Source organism: Cygnus olor, chromosome 1, assembly GCF_009769625.2.
Source record: "Cygnus olor isolate bCygOlo1 chromosome 1, bCygOlo1.pri.v2, whole genome shotgun sequence".
NCBI classification, from domain to species: Eukaryota; Metazoa; Chordata; class Aves; order Anseriformes; family Anatidae; genus Cygnus; species Cygnus olor.
Window position 1 is genome coordinate 46,149,494 of NC_049169.1, and position 22,473 is coordinate 46,171,966.

At 36.2% G+C, this 22,473-nt stretch overlaps 1 protein-coding gene across 1 annotated transcript in view; it reads left to right on the forward strand.

The window, feature by feature from the left end:
* Positions 1–22,473, forward strand: part of LOC121063868 (ankyrin repeat and sterile alpha motif domain-containing protein 1B-like) — a 269,342-nt gene that overhangs the window by 239,299 nt on the left and 7,570 nt on the right. Inside the window, exon 15 of the mRNA XM_040544776.1 lies at positions 3,048–3,154. Within this exon, the coding sequence (XP_040400710.1) occupies positions 3,048–3,154 (107 nt within the window). The remainder of the gene's footprint in view (positions 1–3,047; positions 3,155–22,473) is intronic.

The window sequence follows — 22,473 nt, forward strand, 5'->3', positions numbered from 1 at the left end:
CCTTATATACTCTCCCCTTACTGAGCAACCTTATGTTGTGTTGTCGATGGGCTCAGCCGGAGTTATTACTGGCAGGGGACAGAACTGGAGGAGAGCGCACAGTGCTGTAAGCATCCAGTGCTGGGGCCATGGAGATAGACACAATACCAACAGCTACATGAAGAAATGTATCTGAGGAGCCACTCAAAAGTGGAATTTTGTCTACATTTTTGCTAGGCATTGAGCCAAGCACTTCTCATATAGTCACTGGCAGCATAACTTCCATGCTGTTTATAGTAAGGTCAGGAAGAAGCAGTTTGGCAGTGTAACTAGTATATTGATTATTGGCTGTGCCTTATTGTGGGCAGGACATTTTTGTTGGTGGAGGACACTAGTTACAGAGATATTTGTGTCTGTAAATGTACGAGAAATAAAGGACTCAAACAATTCTTTGAAATGGTAGGATTATGCTTCACTAGGTCTCCTTCCAAAATATTTTTTTATGCTTAGGGGGAGAGGGGACAACAAAGTCAGGAATCCTTTACAAAGGACTTCATGATTTCTCAGTCAACTAAGAAAAAATGAGCAAGGTCTTAATTCTCATTGTGTTTGAGATAATTCTGTTCTCTGAAGATCTTACCCACCCTTTCAAATTTACTTATCCACTATATCTCGATTCAGCATATTCTGTCCTTACAGCCTTGCTCTTGACTGGACACAACCAGTGTGGATTATGTACAAAGATACTGATTCAAGTAGAAAAAAAACTTTACAAAATAGGGAAGATTTACAGACAAGTGTGAAGAAATGTAGTTGTATCTCCATAAGACCTAGATTCCTGTCATTTTGGAACATCTACTTTCTCTGAGGAAAAAAAATGGATTACCTGTTAATCTGTTTGAGGTGCATTTAGGTGCACACTGTACTCATCAAAAATATATGCTCTGTATTGGAGATATTCACACGCTGTTTTTATTAAATTCCTGAGAAAACTCATAAAAGTTTGTTCAGCAATTGCAGGTTGACCATCTCCTGGTGAGGCTTCTGTATTTTTTTTTTATTTTTTATTTTTGAGAGGCCCAATGAACTGTTCGTTCTTCATGTATTAACATATTAAATCAGTAGACCTGAAGTAATGTGAACTCCCACAACAGACCTGGGCTAGGCAACTTTCCAACCTCATAAAAGGTCTTCTATGGCTCAGCTAAAGTTACTCTAGAAAATCATTATGGACTTCAGTTTGCATAAGTTGTTCCACAAATCCAAGCAGCAATATCAGACAGTGAGATGTCATCCAATTTTAGTCCAAGTTGCAACAAGGTTGCTGTTGAAACTCTTACAGTATTGTTAATCTTAAGTATCTACCTCAGTTTAGAATCCATTCTGCTACTGCTCAGGAAGCCTCCGCATATCACTTGCAAAAAATTTGTATTATAACTTGTTGGTTGGAATGTAGGTTTGGATTTTTATGAAATATTTTCCTGCTTAATGTGATACATTCCAAATGATGCCCTTGACAGATATCTGTAATTTTCTTATGTCTAGATTTAAATTCCTCTTTAGAGCTGGTCAATGCTTGAGGTTCACAGTGGGTAAGAAAAACAATGAAAAGTATTAACATTCTATAAACAAAGTTCCACTGGAGTTCTTAGAATTGTATCCTGAATATATTCATTTTCTGCCTCTAACCTTTGAGCCTGTTATGAAAATAAAAAGTTTAGTAAACTTTTCCTCTCAGAAGAAAGGTGTAAAATGTTTCTGTTTGAGAAACCATCTCAAAAATGGAACATTGATGTAAAATCCATCTTGAAATATTCAGTTTCTTGTGCAGAAAATGAATTTTGCTTTTGTTTTAAATTCACTATTTCTTATTTAATTTTTTCCAGCTATAGTTGCTAAAGTATACAGACTCATTATAAATTATGCATATCTTCTATGTCTGCCTGCTATCATTCATATTTCTGTAAGAAAATGATATAAACTTAAAATTTTATTTAGTAAAAATATTCTTTAATTATTCATTTGAAATGGTGACCTTTTCCAGTTGAATTATTACATGTTGGCATGAAGGTTTTCTTGTGTCTTATAGTATTTTACGGTTGAAGAAATCATGCAGCTAATTTAATTACTTGGACTAAAATTGTTGTGCAGTTTATGTCTTTTGCTGTACCACAGGAGAAAAACTGTGAAATGTATTCATTATTGATTTTTTAAAGGGTTTTGCTCTTATATAAGCAGAAATGCAGACCACTACCTATGTTGCTTTAAAAGGGGAAAAGGGAATAACTGTGCCATAGGCTATGGTTTATGTATTGCCTTTCCTAATGCCTTGTGAAACGTAAAAATCTACAACAAACAGATATGTAAAGCGTAACTGGTATGAAGATTCTATTCAGATTTAAGTGCTCTAGGTTGCTTTTGAATCTTGCTATTTTCTGCATTTGTTTTGACTGCTCTCATCATTCAAGATTGACGCTTGGATGGGTGTGTAGGAGGAAGCAGCAGCAGCAGGCTTACAGCTTGCAGACAAAAAAAAAATCTGCCTTATCTGATGGCTATTATTGAAAATGCGAGGTGTAGCCTAGGCTGGGTAATGAAGGGGAGCGAGCGAGGGGGAGCAAGAAGCATGGAGCTGCATACTGATGAGTGTAGGAGTACTTGATAAAAAGAATTCTTGCTGCTGGCAGTGCATTGCTCATTGTGGAGTATTCCAACAATCACATATAACGGAGAGCAGCTTAGCTGACAGCTTGATATGCTTTTTTTTTTTTTTGCCTTTTTTTTTTTTTTTTTTTCCTGTATGACGTACTGGTCTGTAGTAAAGATTAATAACTAAGAAATGTAGAGCTAGGATCAGATCTTACAGTATATGCTGCCCTGTAAACTATGTTTTACTTCTGACTTTTCTGCTTGCTGAAAACATTAATCTGTCAAGCTGGCGGGCTCCTTTGATACCAACTTTCCCAGGAACACAATGTGGCAATGCCACCTCTCAGCCCAGGACTACCGCTATTATCCAGTGGATGGTTATTCGTTGCTTAAACGCCTCCCTCTTCACCCTCCTACAGGACCCCGATGCCCTGTCCAGACAGTGGGACAATGGTTGGAAAATATTGGGCTACCTCAGTATGAAAACCACTTGCTGGCTAATGGATTTGACAATGTGCAATTTATGGTAAGAAATCTTCTGTGCATAGCTGTGTATATACACTGTAGCTGCCTTTTTTGTGTGTGTCTTATGTGATCATAAAAACCTTAGAGCTATTCTGCATTGCACTAAGAAGATCTGTGTAGTGTTTCACTTTTCTGTGTCTAGCTAAATTAATATATAGACTGTCCTAGCATAAACTTCCAAATTATACACTTTACAAAATATTCTAGACAGAAATATGGTAAAAGAAAAGCTGCATATTAAGGTTCTTTCTCTCCCTCATCAATCCCCAGGTTAAAAAATAAAAATGCACTGTTCTTTTAATCCACTGCAGGAGGCAATTTCACAATATTTAAAGCTGTAAGCACCCCTGTCTGAAATACCTCACATATTATTACTTTTATTTAAACATTAACATCATCATTGCAATAATTAAATAGCATGCAATGCCATTCTTGCATTGAGAGGTATTTTAATAGCAGATAATTACTTAATAATATGCGCTCTTTTTGCAAGTGATTCTGGATGTCTCAGTTAAATGTTTTTGCATCTTAGACAATCGGGCTGTGGGATTCACTTGTTGAAACTTATGCCCTGTGTGGAAAAGTAATGCATTCCTCTTAATAGTTCCATTTTTCTGTTTTAACTCTCAGTATTTATCAGGAACAAATGAATGAAATAAATTTTGCATACTTCAGAATTTACAGTATTAACATGAGGTGTTAAGTAACTAGATCTGTCCGACAAACTTTCCATTGAAATGAATATTCACAGTAAAGAAATAAGCTTACTTATAAGATTATTCGATAATCACATTCAACCTGCTTTGGTATTCCCATTACTTCTATCTCCTGCAAAAATCCCAAACACATTTCTTTTAAGTATCAGATCTTAAAATATTATTAATCACCCCTTATTTACAATATTTTTAGTAACCGTGTATGTCTTGGAACAGTTCTAACTTTTCACAGCTTACACCTGGCATATAAGAATCAGAAGTGAAACAATATGAATATTATGACTATTGAATCATCTTATGAGTTGCAGTTTTCCTATTTAATTTCTTTTGCCAAATCACTATATAGTTATGAGTTACCAATCAGAAAATTAAGGCATAGATGTATGTTATCTCCCCATTATAATAGTGTAGAGATTTCTTCCTGTTTTTACACGGCTGCACCGTGATCTTTTGCTTATATCAATACAAATCCTTAGAATCTTTTCCTTTAAATATTCTTGAAACAAAGTACCAAGGGTGTGCTGTCAGCCCTGCAAAGTTAAATAAAAATAAAAATAAAAAATGTTCTAAAATGCATTTCAAGACACAGTTTCCCAAAATGTACAAATTCTTGTATATATTGTAGCATTAGTTACATAAGTAGGTGATCATTTAGTCTTAAAGAGACTACGGAAGGAAATTGTTCACAAGAGGCTGTAGGTGGCATAACAAATTCAGAGGGTTACACCTACCACAGGTAAATGATGAACACCCAAGGAGCTAAAAGAAACTGCCTTGGAGGGCTTCCCAGTCATTCCCTGGCTGTGGAGGGACCCCAGCCACATTATGTGGGAATTTATGACTTGCATTCCCTAAGTCTCTTATTGGTACAGTTTTGTAAATATACAAATTCTATCTGAGAGTCTAGTATTCAATACTAAAATCAAACTTTTCAGGTATTGGGCAGATGAAGTTATGTCTGTACACATGTGTACTAGCTGATGTTTTCCAATCATTTTAAATTAATTATTTTCTTAAGTATACGTTGCAGGTAAAATACACAACTACTCTTAATTATAGTTGTGGTAGCATGCATATATGAATGGAAGATTAGACTCACAAATACAATGATTAGGCAAAAAGCTGGAAAATTGTCTATAATACAAATATATAATTTCAGTAATTTAATAGTTACTAATGTATTGATTTCACACTATTTATCATACTGTTGCATGTTTCAATTTTTGTTTGTATCAGAAATTGAGCATTTCCATTATTATATTGGAAGTAAAATGAACAGAAAATACCAATTTCTTTTATATTATTCTTTCGGATATGTCAGCATTATCTAATGAAAATCTCTCCTGAAAAATTTAAAAGAGAGTTTGTTAAGATATTTTCCATCCTAGACAAAATGTTAATAAAAAAAATTAAACTTGGGAGATATATAAGAAAATGAGAGAGGGAAACACCTTCTATGACAATACAAAATTCCAGATTTCTCCAAACTTAAATGTGTTATAGTCTTCTTTAATATAAGAGAAATGGTTTGCCTTTATTAAGCTTTATAAGCTTATTAAATCTAGTGTTTCAGATGGGTTAGCTGCTTCACGTCAAAAAACTCTAATACTTCAATGCAGTAAAAATCAGTTAGACATATTTGTTCTTCATTCTGTACCATATTCCTGCTTTTGTTTTTCTGGAAGCACATTCTGACCTGCATTTATTCATTCTGTTGCCTAAGCAACAACCATCACACTCCTATTAAGTATGATTTAGTAGTACAGGTCTTTCTAGATGTTCAAAACAGGAGAGGGGATATCACAACAATATAGTTAATGTCCATGTAATAACATACATCTGAGAACAAATATATCTTATTTATACAACTCTCAATGGCAAAATTCTACTAATTAAATTAACATTCTAATATAAAGGTGTTTTTCAGATAAAAGGATTTCATGGTTAATCATTCATTAGATCATAGAAATTAACTCCTTATGTTTACTCACCCTCAGGCATTTGGAAAGTTATTCACTAAACTGTGCTTAGAATTAGGAAGATTTGTTAATGCTACCTCAGTGTGTGGACTTTATAGGAAGAAACAGCCTGGTTGCTATTAACCTGAAAGTATGAATAGTTTTGCTTTAGTTCATCAATATTTATGTTTTTAAAATATGTTTAAACATACTATTAAAATCTTAGTTGTGTTTTCCTTAACTACTCTATTTGCATTTACAGAATATTTGTGCACATAGCAAGTTGCAGTTCCTACCTACTATTATTGTCGTGCAGGAATGACACTTGCATAACATTTAGTAGGCCTGAGGCAGATTCAGTTCCAAGTCTCGGTTCACGTATCCTTATAGGAATAGAATCGTACTTGAATATATATATATACGCAATCATTATTAACTTCGACATTTTGTTGTGTAATAGGCTGCAGTGTCCTTCAGATGTAAAAACTTGTCATGACTTTGTGCAGGGATAGGCTATATTTGAAGATGCAGATGATACTGCAGTGTTCATAATGTAAATGTTATTTTGCAGTTAAACTAATTCTAAAGCACAGGAAAACAATTAGGTCAGTCTTAAATTGTAGTATATAAGCTAGATATAAACCATGAGGAAACCTAATGAATCACAGAACATCTTTCTGATGCATAGGCCCCATGCAAATCCCTGGGGCAAGTTATAGTCTCTATGCAGACTTGCAGGCCTACGTAACTTAGTCTGCTGAGAAAAAAATTGAATTGCAGAGGAACAGATGAAAATATACAAACGTGTGATGTCACTAGATCCTTCACTGCAGCTTTCTACAACTTTGGAACTTCATCAAAGACTCCATTCTGGATTCACAGAGATAAAAGCAGTTCAATCAAATCACTGCCCAGTGGGGACTAGTCCTGATTAAAGACTTCATATGACTGTCTATTTATAGGTTGTTCTAATCATTTAAGATATTCTGAAATTTTATCACTTGCTTAATATTGCAATTTGATGAAGATAATCTCTCTTAAAAAGATCTTTAAAACACTGTATGAGTGAAAATGGGACCAGAAACCATTTATGATGAGTTAACATAAAAGTATGAAGCTCTAGATTATGTTTTTTGTTTGTTTGCTTGTTTTTGACATTCCAAAATATTGTTCACTAATAACAGTTAATATGTGAATTGGCATTGTACACTAGACTGTCTTTAGCTTTGCTGTGGATTTACAAACATGCACCTCTACCCCTCCAACTACTTAAATGGCTTGCATTGCCTGAGGATCTACATATTGCCTAAATAATTTTAAAATTCTCTCTCTTTCACTGTTAGGAATCTGAGGCATAGAGTGACTGCAGGACAGAATTTAAAACTGCTTAAAAATCTGAGATGAGGATCTACATCTTGAAATATCTGCTAACATAATGTTTAACAGATCAATTCAGTTGCTTAAACATAGGTATCTAGTACCAGCTGAGATACTGTAGGGAATCCAAGAGTTTCCAGACAGGGCTGACAGATATTATTGTCACGAAAACTGGAGACAGGCCAGCCCTTCATGATTAACAGCTGGAGGCAAGTACCACACCACTGAGCATCTGAGGCGGTTCTAGAGTCCTGATGCTTATGCAGCTGAAACGAATCATAAATGTTCCAGGCCACACAGAGCTCATGAATGGAAAGGAACTCAAAACAGATGTCTTGATTATCCATGTAGTATCTTTGGTGAATATGCATTTCTTTTCCTTCTAATTATTTTCTATTTATATCTATACATATAGTATTGCTATTCATCCTGTGAACTAACCTGCACAAGTATTTACCCATTTTCGCAACACTAGGCATGGACTACCTTTTCAATTCCCCTTGGCTGTCTGTTTTGAATTTAGTTTTGAGTGAAGTTTTGACTTTTCTTCTCTCTCTCTCTCTCTCTCTGTTTCTTTTTCTTTATTATTTTTTTTTTTTTTTACTAGGTCTGGAGGTTTATTAGTCAGCTGAAGTTTATCTGCAGTCTATCCTCAGGTCTCATTCCTGGGATTTGCTGTCCTGGTATACCCAGTAATTCTTGCCTTTAATCTCTCTAGAGGATTTTAAACTCTGTATCAAGTACCAAGGACACATGCAATTTTATTTCTTTACAGAGACATGCACCTGAACAAAATTCTCTACGTGCATTGGCCCCGAGTCTTGCACTTGTAGAGACCACTGCAGCTTTTGTCCAAAAATACCCAGTGCAGGGATTGATGATTTGAGCATGAGATGAAAGCTTGAAAGAGTGTCAGTCTGCCAACATCTTTCTTAAATTAGCCATGCTGTAGATAATGAAAAAAAAGGCCAATGTTTGACATGTTGCTAGTCTGTAGTGATTTTGGTGACTTTCAGCTGACTGACCTTTGCAACATTCAGGCTTTGAGCTCTCCAGGTCCACAATGGCTACTACAGGGACTGATCAGGGCAGTCATGAATCATCCGAAGCACAAGAATATTCAGAGCCTTGTCTATGTGTAATGTAGCCAGAGTTGATGAGCTGTTGAAGGCAACCTTAAACTCACAGTCAGTAATATGCAGCAAGCCATGTTTTTAGCAGAGCAGAAAGAATACAAGTTCCACTGACTCTGGAATAAGCTGTGGTTTTCTGTATATCTGGTACAATCTCAGAGTATATACCCAGAACCATGAATTTCAGCCTAGTCATCTGAACCTCACTTGTAAACCCCAGGACTTGCTTTTAGTTTCATGGTAGATTTACAGAGCTTGGCCCTAACTGTGGAGCTCCTCTCAGTGTCAGTGTGGCCCTGGCTTTTACCCCAAGCCAAGTACCTATTTGTCAGTCTATACTCTTCCTAGTCTTCCTCTCCTTCACCTTGGTAACCTTTTATGACTGGATCTTGAGGCAGGCCAACTCCTTCCTTAGTTCAACCTGTTAGTTAAATGTAGAGTGGGGCAGAGTTTAGGTTTAGTGAGGCAGTCAGTAGATGTTTAATACTCAGTTGTCCACATATTGGAATCACGTGAGTTGTTTGAGACATCTGAATAGGCCAGGAATATATGATACAGAATCTATGGGGAACCCCTACCCATCTGGAGCTCCATTTGGATTCCAGGCAATGTACATTACAGCACTTCAAATGACTAGATTCTTATTTGTGGACTACTATGTGAAGCAGCTAGTCATCTATTAAAGCGAAGGGAGCATAAAGTGTAATTAGCTGACTGGCTAACTATCAGGGTACTTATTTTACAACAAGTTAAAGCAGATTCATCTGGTCAGCTGAATCTCTCTCCTGGTTCTATTGATTTAATTAATTTATTTATTTATTTTTCAGTAGCTATCCTGTAGACAGAAAAATTTCAATGGCTCAGTTTGGGCTAGAATCTATCCAGTGTTCACAAAAAAAAAGAAAACACAAAATATTTTTATTAGAGTTTTTTTTTTTTCCTCTTCCCTCTGAACATCCATCCCAGAGGCTTGAAGTTCTTTTTTTCCATCCTAGTCGGGATTATTATTATAAGACCTGCACAGCTGAGCTCAGGTACATGCCAGAGATGAAGACTGTGCATCTCATCCTGCAACAGCAGCAGGTCTAACAAATAATCCAATTCTGTGTGCTCCAGTTAATGCTTCTGTTCTGGCATTCCTCAAGCTAGTCAAGGGGCAGAAGAGCTTGTTAATATACTCCTCAATATCACATGCAAATAATAGCTTGTGTTGTCTTTCTATCTTGAGGGGACCTCAAACCATTCTTCATCATCCTATGTGAGTGCATACAGATAAAAGATCTGGGGCAGCAGTGCTCATTCTGATTTTCCCTACAAGAAAGGGAATTTAGAAGGATCTGCTTCATGTTTATATATATATATTTATGGTGCGTGAGTGTCTATGTAAAAAACACAAGCACTGTAGGTCGGATCCTGCACTTGACAAATGACCTTATGAAAGATTTGGCAATAATGATTGTGCACCAGAAGAAAGAAAAACAAGACAGAATTTTTATTTATGTCAAATGGAAAATTAATTCATAAGAAGCCCATCTCCAAACAGACTGTTGTCTTCATTAAGACATCCTGGATATGGTGGATTCCTGGAGAGTTAGAGGGAACAGTTTTCATCTAAACCTGTCTCAACAATTGTATCTTAAAGGTATGATCATGGATGGGTTCATCTACCTCTCTGCTAAGTTCTACTAAGTTAACCTTTAGATGAGGGTTTGTCTGGCTGTTCTAGAATATTTGGCCATCTGTATTTAAATGTTTTTTCACACAAGGTTGTAAATACAAGGCACACAGACTGTACACTGGGTAGGATACCTAGGTCCCAATGTATGTAGTGGAATGTCCTTCCACTCACCTCTGCCATTCAAGTTAGTGACATGCAGTGTCTGTGTGTCTCTTTGGGAAGCTCACTGCAACAGTTTGAGAAACAAGAGCTTGTCCAATGTACATATCAATGCACCAGGCTCAGTCTTACCCACATTAAGAACAGAGGGTCAAACTTTCTATCCAGACTTTGAAAAACATTGCATGTACTTTCACCACTAAAAATGAAATTATTTCATAGTACATGTCTGCAAGTACGGTACTTAAGGGCTGGAATTTGTCCCATCTGCTCTAACAATATGTTAAATGTTAATGTTAAATGTTGTGCTTGAGCTAAAAGCTTGCCGTGTGCAGAAACAGACCTTCATCTCAGTGTGCAAACACTGATGAACCCTAAAAAGAGTATTCTGAGACTACACATGCAAGGAATGTTCTATTGGCCCTAAATAGAAGTTTGTGAGAAACTATTAGAATATATTTAATCTGAAAATTATGTTGATAAAACAGCTGAAAATTCTAAACATGTTATAATGAAGCATGATATCTTAATAACTCATAAATAAGAGATATCATGCTGATACAATGTTCTTGCTATGTATTTATTTAAGGCCAAAACCTTTCCAGATGATTTTGCTACCAAAAAAGACAATGGTAGAACTTCAAGAATTAGAAATGTTTGTATAACAATTATATGTATAATGCTATTCTTAATAAATTATGAAAGATATGGAAAACGTCAATATGAAAAGGTCATTAAAAGAAAAAGAAAGTTTAAAGGTTAAAATAGGAGAAAGTCTAAGATCTTTTACTCTTCAGACTAAAAAACTGAAGATTCAAAGGATAATACTAAAATAAATTATACAATGAAAGATATTAAATAAGGAACAAAATATACAGTGTTTTATAATGCCACTTAAGAAAAATAGTCCGACAAGAAACAAATAAATGGAGTCTGGACCAATAGGTAAACTAATCTCAAACAATGACAGACTTCCCTGACGAAGTTAAATGTTTGAAGGAGACAGCAGTCCAGAGGAGCTTGATTACAGATAATTACATTGTGTGATTCTGACGGAGTTATCAGGGAAAGATTAATGGGTACTAACAGGTAACTGGAAATAGGTATAAGATTCTTGGACATGTTATTCTTTATGAAAGAGTACTGGGTGATGTAAAAAAAGCTTAGGCATTTATGCAGATGAAAAAATAAACAAACAAAACAGAAACTGTATCTAAAATAAATACAAGACAGAACACATCATGAAGTAATAGGTAAATAACGAAAATACAATAAGGAGAAAAATTAGTAGAGAGAAAATGACGTTATATTAGCTATGTTAGTAAAATGCATTCTGAAAAAACTTTGATAAATATACTATAGCTAAAATGAATATTTAAAAAGTTATGACCACTGCTAGAACTCAGATAAGAGTCATTTTTGTCTTAGGGTAAAGAAAAAAGTACAATATTAGTGAAATACAGTATTAATGAAAGCCACTGAGATATTTGGGGGGGGGGGGGGGGGGGGGGGAAGGAGAGAGAGTGATCATACTACAAGCTAAAATAGTACTTTGTTGATTAATATCTGTGAATCATCTAGGTTAGTGATGTTTGATTAAGAGTCTTAAGAAACTAAAGAAGAAATATGAGATCCTTTAATAATCACATTTGAGAACTGGAGAATGAATGAATTAGTAGAGGACGAATAAAATACAAATATAGTTGCAATATGTATTTCAGGTCACAGTATTCATCTTAAATATAGATTTCCAGTCTCTTGACCTGTGTCTTCATCCTTTCACCATACAACTAATTCCCTATTCAAGAAGTAAATGGTAGCAACAGATAGCTACTCTCATCAGTAGTGAGTCTGGTGAGGAGAAGAGGAGGAATTGAATAGAATGTGGTGATGGAATGTAGAAGGGTGAAAATAAGTTCAAATGAATTAACTCTGCTCTTAACAGGTAATCAAAATATTTAAGAGAAACCAGTAAAGGAAACAATTTACTGTACCTCTCAGCAAGTAGATGAGAATTTTTCCTTACATCAAAAACATTTAAGATTTCAACAAAGGCAGGCTTAATTTTGCTAGTAAAACTACGGTCACCTTTTAAAAGCTGTTCTAAAGTGATGTACCAGAATTGCCATGCAAGCAACACCCTGGGATAGAGTTCGCCTGACCACTTTAAATTTCCTGGGCAACCAAAATTTCCTTCAGTTTAGAGATCTTCCATTTTCGCACACATTGGTGAAAATGATTCCTTCTCCCATATCCCATGCCCATATATCTTTAATGGTACCAACTCCTCAGCATCACTTTTAATCTTTGTACTGACAAATGCAATCAAGCCTGTGAAGCCCTTATCAGCATGCTGCTACCTGTTCTGACTGCTTTTCACAGTCCATGCTGTCCATTCTGCTTGATCTCACACACACGTGCACACACATTACACAAAAAGAGCCCTAAGCTGAAAAATTATGTATATTCAGATATACAGAACCAGGGAGTTACATGTGCAACCTCAGTTTGTCCTTCACATTCATGTGCCTTACGATACAGTCTTCAATTACAGGGTTATCTACTTTTTTTTTTTTTTTTCCCCTCAGAACTGCTGCTGCTCATTGTACTGAGGCATGAGCATGCACAAGCACACATTTCAAAGAACTAACTTTTAACAGTAAAACATATATTTATTTTTCTGCTGTTGCATGGCTTAATGACTTTACAACCTTAGCCCAATGTTTTTTTTAAAACTATGAAACCCCAAAGTGCCTTCTTTTCTCATTCAGCAGTGATATACATGTGGCTAGTATTGATCATCTGGAACATCGGAATTGTGTTATCACTTTTAAGTGTTTCTACATCTAAATACACATCTTGTTTTTGGAAGTAATGGTTGCATTTTAGTAAATGGGTTATAAAGAGTTAGCAAAGATAAAAGGGTAACACTTCCAAAGATAACTTGTTTCAGACAAATAAAAATGAATGTCTTCAGTTAGAAACACTTTTGCCAGAATTCTTTGGAAACTAAGCACTGTGCATCAGAGGCCACCTCCAAAAATGTTGTCCAAGTGTTTTATGTGGGTCTAAACACAGATTCAGTTCTAAGGAAATTTGGTGTTTTTGACTTTTAAAGGGAAAAAAAGTTATATTGTTCAGCTGCTGAAAGTCAGGTAAAGGTGTACTGCTGACAAAGCATACTGCCTTTCCTTTTCTATGATTGTATGCTACAGAAGCATAACTGATTAGCAACAGACTTAAACTCATCATAAGTACAATATTACACAATGAAATCCATGTCTGCTGTCTGATCTTTTCCTTAGTCCACTTCTGACTGAAATGTATTTTCAGGAAACAAGTAATACAAATGCTATTTTATTCCCCAAATAATTTACTTCTGTAGACTTTCAAACACTACATTAAACATTTCAAACATTTTATTCACTGTGGAACATAATCATATTCTGTATCTTTTGCATTCTCATTAAGCTTCAATTACTGTGCATATGGGATAAAATCTCCATGCAACAATAAACTGTATTTGTTTTAGACTGGCTGCCCTGAAACTGATGGTAAATACACTTGTACATACAACCCATGATTTACGTGAAATCTCGTTTCAGGCTTTTGTTAGTATTATCTTATGAAGTACTTCATTAAATTACTGGAAACTGAATGATTTAACATTACTGATGTGAACACCAATGGGCTAAATTTGCAAAATCTACTGTGCCCGCTCTAGGTTTGTGTTGCAAGTCTTTGACTGATTATTAGAAAAATTTTGATCCAAAGACCAGATCGAGATGCAAGTTTTGAAGTATCAAAGCTAAAGTATTTACCCGGGTGGCAGATGTGGGGGGATAAGGTTATTGAGGATATGAGTGCTAATGATCATTTGAAATATTAAAAACTGGAATACCATGAGTAAGAGTATACTGGATAAGCACCTATCAAATGACCTTTCTGGTATGAAGCCAAAAAAGTATTTTCACTGACTCCCTATATAGCAGCCAGGAACTGGTTAAGAGTGGCCCTCTCTGTGCACAATCCCCCTTTGCAATTAGGAAGAGGGGGAAAAAATCTGCATCTTACTCACTGGAATCTTATATCTCACACTAAAAACAAATATCTGTGCAGATGGTTACAGCTCTTAAAATTTCTTAAATGATTAATAGCTTCCATTCTTCAGCAGCCAAACTATTTAACAGCTTTTTCACTGCTTCAGGTATGCTCTCGCAAAACAACAGCTCCCCTTTCAAACACATAGAAAGCCTACATCTTTAAGATGGCGTTTATAAAAAATAATAGTTCTTAGCTGCTATGCTGCATTAAGATAAAAGATTGCACAATACTGAGTTGTTTTTTAGCCTTGATCCATTTTTAAATATAGTATGAATATTATAGTTGTTAGCTTCTCTGAACTCCCTAGGCATCCCTCTTGTTGCCAGAAAGGAATTACAAATTGACAATGCAAGTGATTTTATTTCATTTTCCTTCTCTCTTGGAATTTGGAAATGTGTCTATTCTGTCCATGATGTTTTTTTATTTCCTGATGTTCAGATTTTTTAACGTACTTGTTTCATTGCCTGTAGATTAGTAAGTCTTCATTTTCTACCCAGAAAAATAACTTTATACAGCAAGAGTGAAGTATTATGCCAAAGAACCCAGATACGAACAAATCTTTACTTCCCTGCAATTACAGGCTTTTTGACTTCAAATTCTGCTATTCCTGTTGTATGGTCTGATTTCTCTCTGTCTCTAACTGTGCTATGTATTTAATAGCATCTTGCTTTATGTATATATTTATTTAAGATGCCTGCTGATTTTCTTTCTTCTTGAACCATAAGAAATGGAGACTCAAGGGAAAAGGGAATAAAGAAAACACTTTATGGCACGAGCAGAAGAAACGTGGTCTATAGAGAATGTACAGGACAATATGTCTGAGGATCTTTTCTGAGGTCAGCCTTTGATTTAGATTATGAGTTTGCGGAAGCTGCTTCTCCATTCCCTTAATTATCTGCCTATGAAATTATGTAATATTGATGGCCCACAAATATGAAATCAAGAGAGGATCCTGGCATAGAAATATCTGTATATTAAAAGCTATTTTGTCATCAACTGCTTGTGTCTGTCCTTAGACAATAAAGGTTTCTAAGTATCTGTAGTTAGAAAGCATAGTTTCTTAGGAGGGTCCCAGAGTTAACCAGATCACCTGAGGAATCTCACTGAGTACTGTCAGTTAAGTTCTTAATAAATTCAGTGACAATGATTGGACTCATGCTAAAAATATTGCATGAAAACAAAATGACTATTTAATACTTATTAATATTTTTATGCCCCAAACAAAATGAATCAGGAACATTTTCTGTGCAAGAGCTAACTATACGTAATTTATAATTACTTTAATCTTGAATTCACACATTTTATTGCTTCTGTAAGCCAAACTCATGGCAGAAACTATCTCAGCATTCCTCTTGTCTCTCCTATAGATACCTGGGTACCATTCTTCCAATTTATTTCCAAGATAGTCAGGTCTGTATCTTACTTCCAAAAAATGCATGTGTATGTAAGCTTTCTCTCTGCCATGCTATTCCATGCTATTCCTTCAGGATGGACTCTTCTTGTGCTCCCCATCTCTTCCTTTCCCCCATTTCTTCTTTACTCAGTAGAAATTACTGTGTGTCTTTTTTGTCTCCAAATCCAAGAAGGAAGGAAAGAAGAAAGAAAGGAAAGGAGTGGGGAGAAGAGGAGAGGAGAGGAGAGGAGAGGAGAGGAGAGGAGAGGAGAGGAGAGGAGAGGAGAGGAGAGGAGAGGAGAGGAGAGGAGAGGAGAGGAGAGGAGAGGAGAGGAGAGGAGAGGAGAGGAGAGGAGAGGAGAAGAAGATGAAGAAGAGAGGAGAGAAAAGAAAATGAAGAGGGAAAGAGAGGAAATCTGACTCTTTTTACTGACTTAACAAATTTTAGAAAGTCCTGAACAGAAGCAGAAGGACATTAAACTGAATGGTTGTCACAGAAACATTCGTGTTACTCTGAGAGATAGCTGTGGCCTAATAGAGCTGATGCTGAGTGAGAGCTAGTTTGCTTGGCTGGACTTCCGCTGACTCCTTGAAGAAAGCTGGACATGTTACCCAGAATGCTTTGCAATACCATATTATTCAGATTTTTCTATTTTCTGAGGCGACTCAGTCTTCTGACTTACTTGGACAGTTAGCTACAAATTGAGACAACCTCTCCTGACAAAACTTGTGTCGAAAATGCTTTGATACACACGTACAAAAGAAGCAGCAAAATTCGGATTTGCAAAAGTGTGAGTGCTCACAGCTAGAACTGAATTTGACTTTAGTTCTCCTTTGAATACATATGTAGATAGGTACTAAGTACTCATTGGACTGGAAGAAAACAATCCCTACACTTAGGCAGTAAGAACTAATAGAACTCATTTTTTTCAAATTCAGGCCCTAATTAGTCCTATTCCAATTCTTTATCTGTATAATGGGCATAAAAAGGCACCTTGCAGAAGTCTTATAAAATATATTAATTGCTGTTTGGAGCTGTCTATTATTATTTCAATGAATGTCTAAAAAAAGTCAGAAGAAAGTGAGTCATTCTTACTGGTGAAGCTTTCAATGGAAAACTATATATAAGACATGGACCCACACAGAGAGTGATAAAGGCTAAAAAAAGAAATATCAGCTATCTTGTTTCGTAAGTACCATCCGTCCTCCTGCATTGAATTCATGGATTATTCAGAAATACAATTATACTGTATGTATGGTACCATATAGAATATGTATCCTGTGGTGAAGGGTGGTAAGCCAGTGGTGAATAGTCTTCATTCTGGTAGTTTGTAGCTTTGTGACTTTGCAACATTCCTCTAATGTGTAGTGGAGATCAGCAGTTCTTATTTTGTCTGTTTTATTCAATGCAGTAACCTTCCCTTTTAAGAATGCGTACTGAAGTACGGAAATTATATCAAGTGAAGTTACATGGTCTCTCACTATTTTGTCTTGCTCAGTCAAGAGCATGCATTTTGATTATCTGATTTGTTGGTTTAATGGTCTGTTTTGGACCTGCTATTTGAGGCAGAAAGGAGCAATGAGACTCCTAAGTGTTCATCATGACCATTAGGAACATTTTTTTTTATTATTACAAAGAAAAGTTAAATTAGAAAAAGCTTGCTTACAAAAAAATCTGCAAAGCATCAGCAAATAAGCTACTTGAATTTGACTAGAATGGAGGCCCCAAAAAACTCTGTAAATGTTGATTGTCAAATGCAGTATCCTTGTGTAGGAAATGGATTGGTGGAAAGGCTTATCGCACTGGGTGCCACACAAGATGGACTGACTTGCATGAAAGTTTTCTTATGACTGAGGGAAATGAAGTATTAGAGTGTCGGATTACAGGTCTCTTGCAATAGGTGTCCCTCCATGTGTACTTGGAAAATCAGCTGTAACAACATTGCAGAGTTCTTCTGCAGTGTCTTGGGACTGGGTCAGTCTGCATATGGGTAATACTATCCTAAGAATATATCAGACTGTTCTCTCATTCATTTTGAACATGTTAACTCAGAGTTTTAAGAAAATACAACGGGTCTATGGGAAGAATAATCACTCCCTCAGTTAAATAACAGTATATGTTTACCTTTATATAAGGTTCTTGAAACCAAATAATATTTGCAAGGCAGATGGAAGAGTTGAAAGGACTATATCAAGATGCTAGAACTATGCATAAAATATGTAAAACCAATCTGTGACTTTAAGTTTTGCAGACAGTAGTTTCTTTGGCTCGAGACAAGTTACATAGTTCAGTTTCCAAGAACAGACTTCTTGAAATGCATGAATTTTATTTTTTTTTATATTCACTGGAAATAAAAGATTATATCTGTCTTTAAATAGTTACTAATGGATTGGTATAAAAATATCATGTTCTGTGAGTAATTTCCTAAGTATTTGTAGTTCCTAACTACTCAGCTATGGGTAGAAAATGGAACCAGAGTAGTTGAATTAGTTACTGCTTTTGTGTTGTATCTAAGATAAACAATACAAGAATATTTGCAAAAGAGTGAAAAATGTGTAAATAAAGACAAGAATGTGAACAGAAAGGAAGATCACAGTATTTGAACGACATCTGAATACAGTATGTGTATTGAGAATGAATTACACAGGAAGTAAAAGCATATATGTAGGAAGAAAGGGAATAGAAAGTACCAAGTTTAGGGTCTGCCTCACACAGACAGAAAACTGATTTCACATTTGTTTGTTTATTTATTGAATTTGGATGGTTATTTTACATTTCAGATTTGTAAATGTTGTTTTTCAATGGCAAGATACTTCAAAATTGTTGGCAAACTCTTTTAATGCCTGTGATAATTAATATAGTATATGGGATCCACTCTATAGCTACACAGCTTGTCATAGGTTCTGGGTGACAGATATTGTATTACTGGTGACATCCAGATCATACCGCATTTTTATTGTTTAATTTAATATATATATATATATATGTTGTCATGGGTTGACAAAAAAAAATATATATATATACATATTAAGAAATGCAGTGTTCCGTGAATCATTCCAGAGTGCACTGCTTTCTTTATCAGTGGCTACCCAGTTGTTTTCCAAAATTGAAACTTTAGTTTTTAAATAAACTTAGTGCAAACAGAACAGCTTTCCATTATTCTTTGGACTCATTCCCCAATTATACCATGTTCAAGTGTTTTAGGAATCAGTACAGGACAGAGTGAAATACCCCCTTAGGAATGAAGATATACCCTTTCTTCCATGCAGTCTACAATTTTGGGCCTATTAACTTAACACCGTTTCTGAAGGGATAGCTCTTATTTTGTTTTATGTGGAATATATCATCCCAAAGTTAATTTGTAAGCAGGGTAGTCCAGAGCCTCTGCCACCTCTGCGACACACAAAAAGAAATCAGCTTTGCGGTGCAAGGATGATTTGATGCAAGCTGGAACAGGGATGGTAAATCAGCTTCCCCCAAACACTAAAGAGCAACTGAGCCTTATGTATCACTCAAAATCTATGTTGGATTTCTGTTTAGTGAAATCAGGTGTTTTGCCTGCTATATATTCAGCATTCAGTCTCTAATGTAGCTAAATACTGGTGCACTTCACTTTAACTTAACCCATTAATAACAGCACGAAAGCATTATATAAGACAAATTATTTATATATTTTGCTTTTCCGGGCATTCAGTTTTGGCTGCTGGCAGAGACGCCAAACCAATGAGGTAGACCTTTGATCTCACCTAGCACGGTCATGCTAGTGATTCTCAAGAGCTGAAGCCAGGGCTTTCCAGCACGTTTCCGAGGAGCAGTGCCTGCTTGGCACTGGGCACAGGCTTTGTGGCACGAACCCTTCATGGAGTCGCTGTGTGTGAAGCACTTCCTGGCATGACGCTGCAGTCCACGAGTGACACGCGGGACGGCCATGCGGTGGAACACTAATTAATCTTTCTTTACGAGAATATGGAAATGCATTTCCCAAATTGTTCTCCGAGAACAATAGCCCCATGTAGTGACATCAAGCACATGGGATCGTATTACAGCAATCTGCTGGTTGCCATGGTGACAAGAGTGGGCCCGCGAAGCAAGCCACCCAGCTGCTGAATTGGAAGGAATAAGAAAAACACAGCCCACTTCCCATGTGAAATGAATTACAAGAACAAGGAAAGGAAGAAAAGAAAATTGTCAACCCTTAATCAAATGTTCTCATATTTTTAGAAAGAGTATGAAGAAAATGGAGACAATCTCCATTTACCTCTTAGGCCTCAGGGACCTGAAGAGTAATATCTCTGCATATACCGTGGCAATAAATCACAACGGTTTGTATAAGAAAAACCACACATAACAGAAATCTCTTCTGTGTGCAATGGGAAACAATACCTTGTTCAATCATGCTATGCATTGTGTCTGCCTTAACAAACAAAATCTGTAGGAATATATCAAAATACTTCTCAGCGTAATGGTTGCATTTAGCCAGCAAGCCTGACTCTGTATTTTCCCTGCACCCTTTTAATTTTAAGCTAGAGACAGTTAGTATATTCCAGTTTGTTTTACAGCAGCCTTCTTCGCTTATAAGCTCTCTTACCTTTTACCCTTGCTGCACCACAACAGATCAAAAGAGGCATGGAAGAACGTGAAACTCATTTAAACACAGCAATCAGCAATGCATAGAAAACACAATTAATTTTCCAGTAGTTTTTGGAAGCTGCTTCATAATTCGTTCTATTTTGTAATAAAATTTTAAAACAGCGAGTTCAGGTGACCTAATAGCCTCAAGTTACTAAGATGTATGTCTGAAAAAGGGTTTGGGCATGTGAAAATTAGACTGTGGCTTCATTTTGCAGTGCAGAGAGTGGGCCCCAAACAGCCAGGTGAGGCTTCCACAAGATCACATTACAAATACAGGTAGCGGCAGCTATGGTGGACATGACCACATATGACTTTACAGTTCCTGTGTCTGGGAGCAGGATCCCTGCAATTGAGTTTGGCACACAAGACCCTGCATAACTTAACAGGAAGAGCGAGGTGCTTAATAAAGAGATTTGCAGTGATAAGCAGAGGAAGCCAGTAAGATAATCCAAGGCAAGAGTTATATTGAAAAGTTTTGCCTCCCTTTGAAGCTGTGGTTTAGAAACCATTTGGAGGCTGGATTTTCCATCTTGCTCCCTAGATCTCGACATCAAAGTTGTCCCTCTGGATGAGGACAGCTGGCTCACCACTTTCTTTCAAATTACAGTACTATCTAGAGGCTCAAATGACTCTGTAGCTCAGAAGTTACGATACTCGGTTGCAAGAGATAGTCCTGAATTTGTAGCTTTCTCTCTACTTTTTATAGCTAGCTGTTATTGGATGTAAACCAGAAACATTTCTAGCAACAGCTCTGGAAGATTGATTTACCACACCTAGCTCTCACTGGTCTAAAGGATAATGTTCCTTTCTGGTTTACTGGCTGAGTTTCATGGTAATTTAGTTTCAGCAGGACTGTAAAACAATTCCTCCTCAATCCCAGAATGCCCTTCCCTGTCAGTTATTGCATAGCTTGTTCTCCTTTTTAGGAAATCCAAAATTCAAGTTTGAGAAAGACACATGAACCTGATCTCCCTTCTGCGTGAATCCTCTCATAACGGTGCTGTGATATGAAGAAGAAAGATAAAGCAATTCTTCCTCCTTCAGTCACATTTTTAGGAAAGAACAGCTTACAGTTCATGCCATGCTCCTGTGGCTCTGCCCTAGGCATTCTCTAAGACTTCCCATCAGATCAAGCTCCCATGGTACCTATGAGAAGCAGGGCCTCATTTCTAGACTCTTTGCAAATGCAAAGTTGGATGTAGTTTCCAAGCTGCTCTATCTACTCAGAACAGAAAACCAGGGAGCCCAGAGGTAAAAATGAAAAAAGATATGAGTGGAGTTCAGCTGCAGGCAGGAGCTGAGCAAAGGCTTGCAAGACCACAACCGTAACTTTAGGGCATAATCATTTGAAGGCTTAAGTATTTTTCTGAGCATATGTTTTTCTTGCTGCTGTTTCACAGACCTTCTCTGTGAATAAGCTATTTTTAAGATATGGATTCTGCTCAGAATTTTAAAGTCTAAGTCTTTGACTGTGTTTTATACTCTTTGGGGTGATTTGTGTGGCTCAACATGGCTAGGGTTGATAAAAATGTGAGCAAAAAAATACCTGACAGACAGAAATGTGGTTTGAAACATACACATTTACTCAGTGAGACTTTCTGGGAGGTAAGCAGAGTTTCTACATTTATTACAAAAACACCAGCATTAATGTCAAGTTTGAACAGAATTCCATGTTACATGCAGAGCAGGTATTCAGCATTTTTATTTCTGAAAATACTGTTTGCCCCTTCTTGCACTCCCCAAACTTATATATTCACTGGAGAAAGGAGTATTTTCCCAAGAATTTAGAATTTTGTTAATTAGCTCACAGTAATATTGATTTTAAATTGGGTCCTTTGAGAAATTTAGCATCTAGGATAACTAGCATTTATCTCAAGTAATATGAATAATGGTACAATATAGACTCCTCAGAATTTTCATTACTCAAATGAAGTGAAATTATCTTTGCAATATACATTCAAGACATTAAGATGTAATTTAGGTAAGTATTAATAATTATTTTATTGAATTGTTATGACTAAATAGGCAGACAGAGTTGGGTCAACAGCGTTCATAATTAAGTGGGCCAAGTGCAACATCAGAGGTAATTTTTTCAATTGCCACCTTATCTGTGCACCTAATTTGCATGTGACAATTGTGTTGGTTGTAATGAATCAGTGCTACAAGGAA